This window comes from Lethenteron reissneri, chromosome 3 (assembly GCF_015708825.2).
Source record: "Lethenteron reissneri isolate LAM-NWPU_2019-01 chromosome 3, ASM1570882v1, whole genome shotgun sequence".
Classification (NCBI taxonomy): domain Eukaryota; kingdom Metazoa; phylum Chordata; class Hyperoartia; order Petromyzontiformes; family Petromyzontidae; genus Lethenteron; species Lethenteron reissneri.
This window is the reverse complement of record NC_083781.1, coordinates 10,540,676-10,554,939: the sequence shown is the minus strand read 5'-3', so window position 1 is coordinate 10,554,939 and position 14,264 is coordinate 10,540,676. Positions and strand designations below refer to the sequence as shown.

At 52.7% G+C, this 14,264-nt stretch overlaps 1 protein-coding gene across 2 annotated transcripts in view; it reads left to right on the top strand.

The window, feature by feature from the left end:
* The first annotated feature begins 468 nt into the window (after positions 1 to 468).
* LOC133346238 (platelet-derived growth factor subunit A-like) overlaps positions 469 to 14,264 on the top strand; it is a 46,354-nt gene continuing 32,558 nt past the window's right edge. Inside the window, exon 1 of one of the 2 annotated variants that reach the window (XM_061557780.1) lies at positions 469 to 1,967. In XM_061557780.1, the coding sequence (XP_061413764.1) occupies positions 1,908 to 1,967 (60 nt within the window). In that variant the 5' untranslated portion in view covers positions 469 to 1,907. The remainder of the gene's footprint in view (positions 1,968 to 14,264) is intronic. The other variant, XM_061557781.1, reaches the window with a different exon arrangement.

Genomic DNA, 14,264 nt, shown 5'->3' with positions numbered 1-14,264 from the left:
GCACATACACACACCCGCACATACACACACACGCACATACACACGCACACACGCGCACACACACACACGTGCGCACACGTACACACGCGCGCACACACATACACACACATACACACGCGCACACACACACGCACATACGCGCACGCACACACACGCACCCACGCGCGCACACACACGCACACACGCGCGCACACACACACAGACATACACGCGCGCACACACGCACACACGCGCGCACACACACACATACGCGCACAACGCACACACGCACACACGCGCGTACACACACACATACGCGCACACGCACACACACGCACACACGCGCGCACACACACATACGCGCACACGCACACACACGCACACACGCGCGCACACACATACACATACACGCACACACATACACACACACATACACACACATACACGCGCGCACGCAGAGGGGATGGGCAAGGCCAGACGACGAATCTCTTGGCTGCTGCTGCCGCTGTAGCTCAACTCGCACACCCACGCCGCCAATGTTAAAGCGGCAGGCGTTGGGGCGAGCAACGCTCAGTTTGGCGAACGTCTCAGCTGGTCGGCAGGAGGAGCTGCTGCTGCTGCCGCTGCTGCTGCTGCTACTGCTGCCCGTGGCGGTGGTGTTGGTGACTGCCTGCGCTGGTTTGGTAGTAAGCCGCAGCACTTGTTGATGTGCGTGGTTCTTCGTCGTGGCATCGAAGACGACCTAGGAAGAAGAAGAGGAGGAGGAAGCGTGGCGTGGCGTGGTGGTCACAGAAGCACTTTTCGTTGTATCGCGTGAACGACCAGCGGCGCGTTGCAGCAGCCGCACAGCAAGTTAAAGAGTCCGGGACAAGCTCCATCCAGCAAGTGCGCGGATTCTCGATTTTCGCTGCTGGTGGCGGTGGCGTTGGGAGGCAGTCGCTCACGCCTGGCCGAGTAGTTTGTGCATTGCAGCGACGAACCTCGTAGCGAACTCGCTGGGTTGGTGGCCTTGGTAGTTTTGTGCCACCGAAGGATCGGTGGTGAGTGGCGAGCGGGAGGGTTTGATTCTAGCCTCCAACTTTCGTCACGAGATTCGTCGAGCGCGCGGGCTTGGAGAGGCGGGCGGGGGGGTGTTTGGACTGAGTTGGAGTAGCGAGGAAGGAGGTGGTGGTGGTGTTAGTGGGTGCCGAGGCTCCTCGTGTCCACCCTCGGTGTGAGTCGGGGCTGTGAAACGGCGCAGTGAAAGATTGAGTCATCAGCAGCGGCGGCTCTTTTGGTTTGGTGGAGTGTTTCGAATTTTTTATTTTAGTTTCACCGCCACCACACAAAAAAAGCAAAGCTGCAGACACCAGAGAGAGAGAGAGAGACGGGAGAGTCTCACTTTTCTCGGCCAGTTCGAGTGGAAGCGACCACGAAAGCCAGTGCAACAACAACGACAACAACAACGACAACAACGAGTGAACGGCTCTGGACTCGTCCCCGGCAACGTCAAGGCTCAATCCGAGGACTCGGGTCGGGAACGCTCGACTCGTGCTGGTCTGGAATCAACGCGCGATAAGCCGCCGATTTAAATCTTCTGGACTCGCCTGACCCCAAAGGTTCAGCTTGAATCATCACCATCACCACCATCACCATCATCACCATCACCACCATCATCACCATCACCATCGTTCATCCTCGCGCGTTCTTATTCGAAAGCGCTCCGATTGAACACCTCGCTCCGGCTTTTTTAAATTTCTGATCCGGGACGATAAGAAGATAAGACGTGGCTGGCGGAGACACCATGAGACACAAGTCCCAGGGAGGAGGAGGAGGAGGAGGTCTGTAAGGTTTCCGGAGAGAGAATCCTAAGAGGAGTCGAACGGAGGAGGAGTTCGCGACACCGCGAGACGGGAGAGAGAGCGCGAGAGCGGTGGCCACGTCTCGCCATGGATCTGCGCACCCAGCTGCTGATCGCGCTCTGTCACGTGTGCTTCATCGGCGCCAAGGTGAGTGTGGCTGAGAGCGAGAGAGCGAGAGTTTCAATGGGATTGAAGTTGTGATGATGATGATGATCATCAGCAGCAGCAGCAGCGGCAGCGGAATCATCCGTAGCAGCATCACCATCGTCGTCGTCATTGTCAAAGCAGCAGCAGCATCATCATCATCAGCAGCAGCAGTAATCATAGTTATGATGGTAATCATTGTCACTAGTGGAATGATGATCATCAACACTAGCAGAGTCATCAGTGGCAGCAGTAGCATCATCGTCAGCTGGAGTATTATAACCAGGAGTATTCGCGTTGTCATCATAATCAGCAGCAGCGGCGGGGTCGTGATCATAGTCGTATCAGCAGCAGCAGTGCCTGTGTGTGGTCGTCTCAATTAGTCTGACTCTGTTACACGCATCACACTTGTCCGCATCAGAATCGTCGTTACAATCATCAACAGGAGCAGTTGCGGAATCGGCATCAGCAGCACCATAATTCGTCGACAGCATCAGCAGCAGCGGCATCATCATCGTCATTAGTATCATGCAGCAGTGGCGTTATTCTCGTGCGTAATGTCATCGTCGTCATCAGGAGTGTCGTCATCATCAACAGCTCAATGAGCAGCAAGACTGTTACACACATCCATCAGTAGCATCATCCTCTATAGAATGCTCATCAGCAGCAGTAGCAGCGACATCCCCGTCAGCAGAAACTTCTGTTTCAGCAGTAGAGGGCAGTATGAAACACCATCAGCAGCAGCAGCGGTTGTATCATTCGTAGCAGAAGCATCAGCATCGTTATCATCATTAGTAGCATCTCCATCATCCGGAGCAGCAGTGATATTAGCATCATGAGTTGCATCATCATAAGCAGCAGTGGTGCTAGTGATGAAAATGAATTTTATGATGTTGATGCTGCACTTTATGTCATTGCTGCTGCTGATGATGGTAGCATCTGATGATGATGGTAGCATCTAATGATGATGGTATCATCATCAGCATCATCAGCAGCAGCAGTGATGATAATTATGATAATTAATATATGATGATGTTGATGCTGCAATTATGTCATTGCTGCTGATGATGATGGTATCATCATCAGCATAATCAGCATCATCATCAGCATCATCAGCAGTGATGGTAGCATCATCAGCAGCAGCAGTATCATCCTGAGCAGCAATGCCATACTCTACAGCATCAACATCACATCTTTATTTTCAGCATTATCTTTATGACCATCTGAACAACACCACCACCACCACCACCATCATGCTCATCGGTCATTATCGATCCACAGCTGGATGAGATCCCCTCTCTGCCGACTATTCCGCGCTCAGATATCAATCACCGGGGCTTCTGTTCTTTATTCTCTCCCTCTGCAGATAACCATCGTACAACATTTCGTTTGCTTTTGCCGTCTCGACAAAGCCCCTTTGACGCAACCACGCTCTACACAAACGCAACTCGATGCCCCTTTTGTCACTCCACTGCTGGATGAAGGCCGTGCCGGTTGTGGGGGTTGTCTGTTTGTTTGTTTGTTTGGCCATACTTCTCCGCGCTCGTCAATGTGAGCTGGCGAAAGAAGGGGGCCACGGTGTGGGTGGAGGTTAATCTATGATCGGGACCGGTTAGGACATCACTCTATAAAACTATAAACTATGTTTTATTTTTATGTTACCAGGTAAGGCCCATTGGGCTATACAGTTATTTTTCAGAAGCGAACTGGCCCACAAATGATAGCTCAACAAAGTGGCTTACCATCACGTGGACATTTACAGCAGCCAAACACTCTAAACGCGTGATGTTGATTCTAAATGTGGAGGGGGGAAAACCGGAGCACCCGGAGAAAAATCCACGTGACCACGGGGAGAGAGAGAGACACGCAAACTCCAAATATACAGCAGGCGTCAGGGGTTGGGATCGAACCCACGAATCACTCCTGCGTACCAGGCGAGGTAGTTAACAGCTCGCCACTGATGTTCGCCAGCTCTGGACCGGTTTCGACACGCAGTGTCTCATCGGCAGCAGCGGTCTGCCTTGCTTGAATCAAAGCTGGTGACTTAGCGGCTCTTACAGGCAAGAAACCTCCTGTCTTTACCACGTGTGTCTTAGTTCGATGCGAAACATATATGTAGAATTATGATACGCAACACAATAACGGAAGCTGATGTCACCCACGGCGCTTGTGCCAGGCTATGTGCATCTTGAGGCTATGACGTGAAGTGTGGATGTCTCGCTGACATGAGGTCATGGAACAGACTCAGGTGCTATGGGTTGACTGACTGAGATGACTGGCAGATGCACCACCTGTGCTCCCCCACTATGCCACATTTCTGTGTTTTAGCCGCCCGGCGCTCCGCTCGTTGTTGTGAGCGTCGACTGCCTCCAACGGATCGGTGGCGTCCCTTCACGAGAGGTCATGAATATTATTAACTAAGAAGTCTCGAAACTTCAAGTGACTGGCGATGCAGCTTCCGGGCAGCATTACGCATCTGACGAAAAGATAATGGCACTCGACTGATTCGAAGTGAGACCTCCACTGCCAAACCGGAGCTGGGGCATGAGCACACTGCCCAAATATGTAAACTCCTCCACTCTCTCCACAACTGCCCCATCCATTACTCATTGGAGAGTTGAGGGGGTGGAGTGTTTGATGACACAAAGGGCCCAGGTGCCTTGGTCTGGCAGAGGCTGGTTTGTTTCCACAGCAGATCCCCCCCCCCAATTTTCTCCGAGTGACCAGCAATTACCAAGTCATCAACATATACACCGTGGTTAGCCGGCAGCGAGTTGTCCTCACCGGGTTATCGATCAGCCAGCCTCCCGTTTTTTGTTGTTGTAAAATCCATTGCAAGCGCCATAAAATCCTGCTCGAAATATGTGGTCACACAATCCGTTCGGTTTTTTTTTCTCCTTCGGGGGCCCGTAGAACGTCACGTCACTTTGTTGGCGGAACAGCGACATCGGCCAGCCACTCGCAGGTGGGGTGGCGGTTGTGGTGGCTACTTCATCGGTTTTGATGCTCCGCAACCATCGTAGCGTCAGGCAGCCTCTCACCCCCCAAACTCCCCAATTGCCCCACGATGTTGTTTGGGCTTAGAGGGTGTTTCACCCTTCCGCAAGACCTCACAGAAATGCTCGGCAAACTACAAAAAAATCTGCAGACCGCACCTTTGAGGTCAGAGATCAGAGAGAGCCATTTCGTTCCCCGTAATGAGGACAGCGATTAGGGGGGGGGGGGGTGGTGCTGCAAGTCTCCTATTGAGTGAGTTGCGTTAAAGGGTGAGTTGCCATTGTGTTGGGCCACCGGCGTTGCCCGTGGACAGACCAACTCCACGGACGGTGGTTGCTGGTGTGAAGGACATGGGGACCCACATTCTCTGCTCAGCCTCAACAAAGTACAGCCAGGGGTCCCGGTTTGGGCCCAGCGTGCACGAGAAGACGAGTCTGATGTGGACTTGGTGATTACAAGACCATTGGCTGTATTCTATTAAAAAACTATTTTTTACTTACCAGGGTAAAGCCCATTGACCTGTATACTCTTTTTCGGAAGCGAGCTGGCCACAAATGATAGCCCGACGAAGTGGCTTATCATCATGTGGACATTTATAGCAGCCAAGGACCCGGAGGAAAATCCACACGAGCACGGGGAGAACACGCAAGCTCCACATCTACAGGCGTCAGGGTCGGGATCGAAACCCACGACCTCCTGTATACTAGGCGAGGTAGTTAACATCTCCTCGCCACCGTGATGATGATGAGAGAGAGACGCAAACTCCAAATATACAGCAGCAGGCGTCAGGGTCGGGATCGAACCCACGACCTCCTGTATACCAGGCGAGGTAGTTAACATCTCCTAGCCACCGTGATGATGATGAGAGAGAAACGCAAACTCCAAATATACAGCAGGCGTCATGGTCGGGATCGAACCCACGACCTCCTGTATACTAGGCGAGGTAGTTAACATCTCCTAGCCACCGTGATGATGATGAGAGAGAGAGACGCAAATTCCAAATATACAGCAGACGTCAGGGTCGGGATCGAACCCACGACCTCCTGTATACTAGGCGAGGTAGTTAACATCTCCTAGCCACCGTGATGATGATGAGAGAGAAACGCAAACTCCAAATATACAGCAGCAGGCGTCAGAGTCGGGATCGAAACCCACGACCTCCTGTATACTAGGCGAGGCAGTTAACATCTCCTAGCCACCGTGATGATGATGAGAGAGAGACGCAAACTCCAAATATACAGCAGCAGGCGTCAGGGTCGGGATCGAACCCACGACCTCCTGTATACTAGGCGAGGTAGTTAACATCTCCTAGCCACCGTGACACCCAAATCGAGCAGCATTCTTCTGCCGTTGTTGTGTTTTTTTTCGCTGATCTGGTCCATCCGGACCAATAACTCCTGCCCAAGTGTTGTTACGACCCACTCGTGTTTGTTAAGTCGCCCAATAAGAAGACTCGTATCCCAAATTGGGGCGGGGGAGGGGGTACTTTAGCCAACACCTGGGGCAGGAGGTCATAGAAGGCATCTTTGACTCATCAGCCTTGCCCCCGCCAGCAAGAATAGGCAGCCTCCGCCTGCTGCCGATCGGGAGTCGAGTCCACAGTGGCATGGGATTCGCAGCCTCCCACACCGCACCAATGCGCTCCCACATCCCCCGTCATGATTTGATTCGGATGAAGAGCCCCTCCCTGTTGATTGTCGTTATCCTGCCCCAGAGTGGAGGACTGTCCACACCGTGGCGGCTGCCAGAACCGGCATGCTGGGGCCTTATACTCTTAGTTCTTTCGGTCAAAGTCACGTAGGTAAAAACATGAAATTAAAAATTAAAAATAAAAACAAAAAAATCACGACGTTTCGGAGGCAACGCAAGCTTTCGTCTTCAGGTGAAACTGTCACAGCAAAAAAGTCACCTACGTGACTTTCCCGAAAGAACTAAGAGTATGAATCCTTGCAGTCACGAAAGCTTCAAATCTAGAAACGCTGGGGCCTCCTGTATCCCACAGGGGGCCCAGGTGGTAACCGGACTAGCTCCCAACAAAGGAATGGCAGCCTCTCCTCCCACCCCCCTAGTGAGCTTTCATGAGCAATTGTCTTGTTCCTGGCGGCTACCCGAGCGGGAGAGGGTTTCAGTCCTCTGGCCTGGCCCCTCGGGGTCTCCAGAACATTCTTTACATTCGTTTATTAAAGTTTGATACAGGTAACTTGGAAATTATATTTAAGGTCGAGGTGGGGTACCGGTCCCCATCTAGAATCAAACCTGAGCACGCAACGAGGATTATGATCTTTACAAGTTAGAGAAAAGCTAAGCAGGCGATATGTCTCGCGACCCGTCGCCATCGTACGCCCTTCTGAGAGTGCGTATTTTCAGCAGCATTAAGAATAGGTTTTCCACTTTTTTCTGGCAAGCAAACAGGTGTTAAGTTGTTAAAACACCAAACTGAAACCTTTTACGAGGAATCATGTCTACATTAACCACAATACCTGTGGACAGAAGGCAAACTAAAAACATACTCTGATAATATATGCATTGTCTTTGAAACTGATTGGTCCACACCAGAGACAGCTTTCTTTTGAGCCTAGTCTCAAAACGGTGTTAGACCAGAGGACGCCAAAAGGGCAAAACCTATTCTCATATTTTGTAACTGGCAAAGGAGGTCCCATGATGTATAACATTGATTCTGTAGAAGTCAACTGTGGACTGGCTTTGGCATGCACATACAGTGACTGCGTCTCATGAGCACGGTTCAGCCTCGCTTGAATCACCGCTGGTGACCTGCCAGATGTTAGAGACAGCTCCTCTTTGTGGCATGACGATTATTGTGTGAGCCTTTCGCTCAGTGACATGGCACTCAACGCAGTGCCAATGCCGTGTGGTGTAACAAGGGGACGAGGATTGTTTGCCAGATATGCAATATACACCTGTTCACCAACACTGACACAAACAGACGCGTGTGTGTGTACACATGCATGCAAAAGAAAAGATCCCCCCCGTGTCGCCTTAACAGACTGTTGGGGCAAGTGCTGTTAGCGAGCACCTGTGAAGGCCGGCACGGCACACGAGGGGGTGGGTGGCCAGCACCACGCCCGGCCGCCTTTGTTTCCCCAGTGGCGATGAATACACACTGCACGAGGTATTAATTTTGAGACTGAGTCGACTTAGGGGAGGCCCCGGGACCGGTTCAAACAATCGTCACCGGTGTTGGCCGCTAGCGGGAATCGAACTCGGCTCGCCAGGTTCGTAGCGCTAACCGCTACGCCACCGCTCCCCGCTCACTGACACAACAAAGATCCCCCGTATAGCCTTAACAGACTGTAGGGGCAAGTGCTGTTAACGAGCACCTATGAAGGCCGGAACGGTACACGAGGGGGTGGGTGGCCAGCACCACGCCCGACCGCCTTTGTCTCCCCAGTGGCGATGTTTACACACCGCGCCAGGTACTCATTTAAGGCTGAGTCGACCTAGGGGAGGCCCAGGACCGGTTCAGATAATCGTCACTGGTGTTAGCCGTGAGCGGGAATCGAACCCGTGTCGCCAGGTTCATAGCGCAGCGCGCTAACCGCTACACTACCGCTCCCCGCTGACTGACACGCACACAGATTAACACACACACACACACGCGGAGAGATTAAGACACGTAGACACACATGCACGCACATGTAGAGAACTCTGTATATAAACAGGGCTGGTGGAAAAACAAGTGGGCTCCGTTTCCAGTCGGACCTGTTTCAATGAGAGCGTGCGTGAGGATTTGAGATGAGAGAGTCGCGAGAGAGGGAGAGAGGGAAGGGGTAAGAAGGTGGAGGAGGAGGAGAGCAGAGCGTGAAATCTTTTGTGAAATCTTTCATTTAAAAAGGGGGGGGGGGGTGGCTTGTAAAGCAAAGCATTGAAAAAAACGAAATGATGAACGAAGCAAAACTATACTCTTTGGTTGTTTAGGTAAAGTCACGTAGGTGGAAATAAAAAATTAAATAACACTAAAAAAATTAATTTAATAAAATTAAAATTAAAATAACTAAATTAAATCACGACGTTTCGCAAGCAACACAAGCCTTCGTCATCAGGTGCGACAGCCACAGCAAACATTTTTTTTGCTGGAGTGGACAAGATCTGCTCGTAACAAGATATTATATAAGGCGAGAGAGAGAGAGATGTCCCAACGAAGCAAAGTGCCGACTACACCGAGCATCTTCTTGTTTCCTCTGATCGTAGAAAAAAAGAGAGGTGGGTGGGGGAAGAGAGAGGCGAGCGCGCGAGAGATAGAGAACAGAAGGAATCGAGAGAGAGGATTTGAAGGGAGAGACGGGAGGAAGGCGAGGACGTGAGATGAGAGGGGCGGACGGGGTAGAAAATATACAGTGGCGAAGCTGCCCAGGAAACTTTGCAACGTTGCCCCCCAACGTTGCCTCGACGTTGGGATGTTTACTGGGCAAGGAGTGCGCTGGGGGTACAACTGCACCATGGCCCCACGGGCCGGAGTGATTAGGGCCACGAAGGGGAGGGGGGCTGGTGGAAGGGGGGTGGAAGGGGTGGGGGGGGTAGAGGGGGTGTGGTGGAGGTGGAAATTAGACAGAGGCAATTGAGGTGGGGGGGGGGTTCCCATTTCATTCGCTGCACCAAACGCCCATGGCCACCACACGGCTACTCAGAGTGCAGAGAGGAGACAGCGGAGAGAGAGGCGACGAGGAAAGATATTCTTAGGTTGTTTCGGTAAAGTCACGTAGGTAAAAAAAATTTAATTAATAAAAGTAAAATAAAAATAAAATAAAATCACGACGTTTCGGAGGCAACACAAGCTTCCGTCTTCAGGTGGAACCGTCACAGCACGATAGTTTACTTTTATTAATTAACATTTTTAACCTACGTGACTTTACCGAAAAAACCCTAAGAATATGAATCATTGCAGTCACGAAAGCTTCAAATCTAGAAAAAAAAGACGAGGAAAGAGTTGGTGGTGGGTTGGTGTGGGGGGGGCAGCGGGGAGTCGTAGAGAAGAGAGCGGATGGTGGGTGGAGGGGAGTGCGAGGGAGGAGAGGCGAAACAGGTGGGGGTGGAGATGGCATGTATTGGAGTCGGAGAGAGAGAGTTTAGGGGGGGTCGAGAGGAGAAGAGAATCATTGGGGTTGAGGGGGGGGTAAGAGAGAGGTGAGCGATGTAAGTGAGATGCAGAGGTAGAAGGTAGAACTGGAGGGTGGAGGAGAGAGGGGGGGGAGAGATAAGAGAGAGATAAGAGAGGTCTCTTGCTGTCCCGTCACTCGTGCCCGTGTGAATGCGTCACTGCCAGGTGCCGCAATATCTTCCTCGAACATCTCCGCTCTGCCTCTCTCTCTCTCCCTCTGCCCCCTCTCTCTCCCTGCCCCCCCCCTCTCTCTCTCTGCCTCTCTTTCTCTCTTTGCCCCCCTCTCTCTCTCTACCCCTCTCTCTCTGCCCCCTCTCTCTCTGCCCCCCTCTCTCTCTGCCCCCCTCTCTCTCTGCCCCCCTCTCTCTCTGCCCCCCTCTCTCTCTGCCCCCTATCTCTCTGCCCCCTATCTCTCTGCCCCCCTCTCTCTCTCTCTGCCCCCCTCTCTCTCTCTGCCCCCCCCTCTCTCTCTGCCCCCCTCTCTCTCTGCCCCCTCTCTCTCTGCCCCCCTCTCTCTCTCTGCCCCCCTCTCTCTCTCTGCCCCCCTATCTTTCTACCCCTCTATCTCTCTACCCCTCTCTCTCTACCCCCTCTCCTGCCCCCCTCTCTCTCTGCCCCCCTCATCTCACTCTGCCCCCTATCTCTGCCCCCCTCTCTCTCTGCCTCTCTCTCTCTGCCCCCCTCTCTCTCTGCGTCTCTCGCTTCTATATTTTCCTTTCGTCCGCCGACAATTCTGGAGTCAGCTCTGAGAGCTGATCAACGTGGTTCTGAGTGCGCGCTGCCCTACGACCCCGGCGCCACCGAGTTCGATTCCCGATCACGGCCACCAACACCAGGTGACGATTATCCGAACCGTTCCTGGGCCCTCCCCTAGGTCGACTCGGCCTCAATCGAGTACCTGGTGCGGTGTGTAAACACGCCACCACAGGGGAGACAAAGGCGGCCGAGCATGGCGTTGGCCACCCACCCCCTCGTGTGCCGTGCCGGCTTTCATAGCCGCTGGCTAACAGCACTTGCCCCAACAGCCTGTTCAAGGCTATACGGTTTATCTTTGTATGTGTGTGTGTTATCTGATAAGTGGTAACAATGGATTCAAATGAGTCCTCCGCAAGCTTTGATGGTCTTTGTGATGCTCTAAGCGAGAATCCGAGTAGCAGGGAATCTCAGTTGTTGGTGACGTGGGCTGATTGCGGTGGTGGTGGTTGTTGTTGTTGGTGGTGGTGGTGGTGGGGAGCGTTGGTGGGGAGCGGTGGCGCAATGGTTAGCGCACTGAGCTACGAACCCGGCTGCCAAGTTCGATTCCCGCTCAAGGCGAATTTTTGAAACTGGTCCAGAGCCCCCCCCACTCCACCCACTACCCCTCCCCCTCCTTGGTCGAGGTCGACTCAGCCTTAAATAAGTGCCTGGTGCAGTGTGTGGTGTACATTAGCATTGGGGAGACAAAGGCGGCCGGGCATGGTACTGTTCACAACTCCTGCCTCCCAGGCCCCTTCGCGATAGTGATGATGGGTATCGATGGTTGTCATGGGGTAGTAATGTTGGTTATGGTCATAGTGGTAGTGACGATGATGATATTGACGACGATGGCGGCAGTGGTGATAATTATAAGAAACGGTCGAGATGAGACGTTGACCGTGGTGATGGTGATGATGGTGGTGCCAATGGTGGTGCCAATGGTTGTGATGATGATTCCGGCGGCGATGACGATTTATTTATTTCAATAATTTAGCTTCTTTGCCCAGGGAAAGCGTCGCAGGAGGGAGGCGTCGATTGCTGCCCCATAACACACTCGTCACCGCTAATTTCGCAGAGAACGTGACGCAAATCCCATGAAAACACTCCCGCAAAAAATGGATTCCTACGAATACGCAACTCAAGGAACTCAAAAATGTTTAAATTCCAACCGAGTAATTTTTTTTGCGGCGTAATTTTGTTTAAGCGTTCGGGAGTTGTTGTTTTTCGCCCGGTACCAGTAACATTGTACGTAAAAATAGTTGTTTTTGTTATTGGGTTACATCGCGTAATATAAGTGTGTCTTCTTGGTTCTTTCGGTAAAGTCACGTAGAAGGGAAATAATAAAATAATAAAAGTAAAATATAATAAAATAATTATCACGACGTTTCGGCCACAGCGCAAGCAGCCGTCCTCAGTCTTGTCTTTCCGACAGACCTGTTCTTCACATGAGGACGGCTGCTTGCGTTGTCGCCGAAACGTCGTGAGAATTATTTTATTATGTATTATTTTTTATTATTTTATTATTTCCCTTCTACGTGACTTTACCGAAAGAACCAAGAAGATGAATCCCTGCAGTCACGAAAGCTTTAAATCGAAATATAAGTGAGTCGTTAAACCCGCAGCCACCCGACACGGCCAATGAGTAAGGTTTGTCACGTGACAAATACAGCACACCGGGTGGGGTGCAGAGTAAACCCACGACGTTTACAATTCCCGTGCGACGTAATCTCGTATCGGTGGTTCGATTTTTCCACAAGCTATGGGCAGGAAGTACCGGACAAGCCGGGGGGGGGGGGGGAAACCCTTGCAGAAAGTGGGAGAGAGAGCGGTCGTACAAACTCCACGCAGACAACCGACCGAATCGGGAATCGAACCCAGGGAGTTTGTCAATGTACACGTCCCCGTTTGTTAATTCGCGAGCCGAACGCTCACGGATGATCAATGTGAGGACTTCACGGTAAGAGCCGTCGCCCCCCCCTCTCTTCCCCCCTCGCCCCCCCCCCCCCCGATCCCTCGCCCCTCCACCCCCACCCCTCTCCTGCCCCCCCCCCCCGCTCCCTGGCCCCTCCACCCCCACCCCTCTCCTGCCCCCCCCCCGATCCCTCGCCCATCCACCCCCGCTCCTCTCCTGCCCCCCCTCCGATCCCTCGCCCCTCCACCCCTCTACTGCCCCCCCCCACCCGCCTCAATCTGTGAACACGATCCCAGAATCAATTGGCCATCCCCTGCATTCTTAGAATTTACGTTTCACAGTCCTTCGTGAACAAAAAAAAAACAGACCTCCGTGATGTCGCCTTCCAAGAAAGTCCGCAATTACAGCCTTGCACCTTACACCCTCCCCCCCACACTTCTCACCGCCTTAAGTCTCTCTTCACCGTACAATAAATCCCTGGGGGGGGGGGGGGGGGGCGGGGAAGTAATTCCCCATGGCAAGCGTGCCTCGCCGTTCTTCACTCGTTCGTTGTCGGCACGATCAGCCGAGACGGCCGGCTGGGAAACGTTGGGCCCAACGTTTCCCCAACGTGAGCCCAACGTTGCCCCAACGTTGACCCAACGTTTGGGCAACGTTGACCAAAAGTTGCACCAACGTTGACCCAGCGTGAGGCCCAACGTTGCCCCAACGTTGACCCAACGTTGCCCCACCGTTGACCCAACGTTGACCCAAGGTTACCCCAACATTGACCCAAGGTTACCCCAGCGTTGACCCAGCGTTGACCCAGCGTTGACCCAGCGTTGCCCCACTGTTGACCCAACGTTGCCCCACTGTTGACCCAGCGTTGCCCCACTGTTGACCCAACGTTGACCCAACGTTGACCCAACGTTGACCCAAAGTTGCCCCAAAGTTGCCCCAACGTTGCCCCAACGTTGACCCAACGTTGACCCAAAGTTGCCCCAAAGTTGCCCCAAAGTTGCCCCAATGTTGACCCAAAGTTGCCCCAATGTTGACCCAGCGTTGACCCAAAGTTGCCCCAAAGTTGCCCCAACGTTGCCCCAACGTTGACCCAACGTTGACCCAAAGTTGACCCAAAGTTGCCCCAAAGTTGCCCCAACGTTGCCCCAACGTTGACCCAGCGTTGACCCAAAGTTGCCCCAACGTTGCCCCAACGTTGCCCCAACGTTGACCCAACGTTGACCCAAAGTTGCCCCAAGTTGCCCCAAAGTTTCCCCAACGTTGACCCAAAGTTGCCCCAATGTTGACCCAGCGTTGACCCAAAGTTGCCCCAATGTTGACCCAAAGTTGCCCCAATGTTGACCCAGCGTTGACCCAAAGTTGACCCAACGTGACCAAAAGGTGCCCAAAACGTTGCCCCCAACGTTGACGCCAACGGGGCATGTTTACCGGCTTTTTTTGTTGTTGCGTCGCTGATCATCGCCCCTTTTGTCACGGGTTCCTGTTTGCTGCAACAAGTCAAGTTGCTCGCGAACGAGCCCCTTGCGATCGCAACACGACG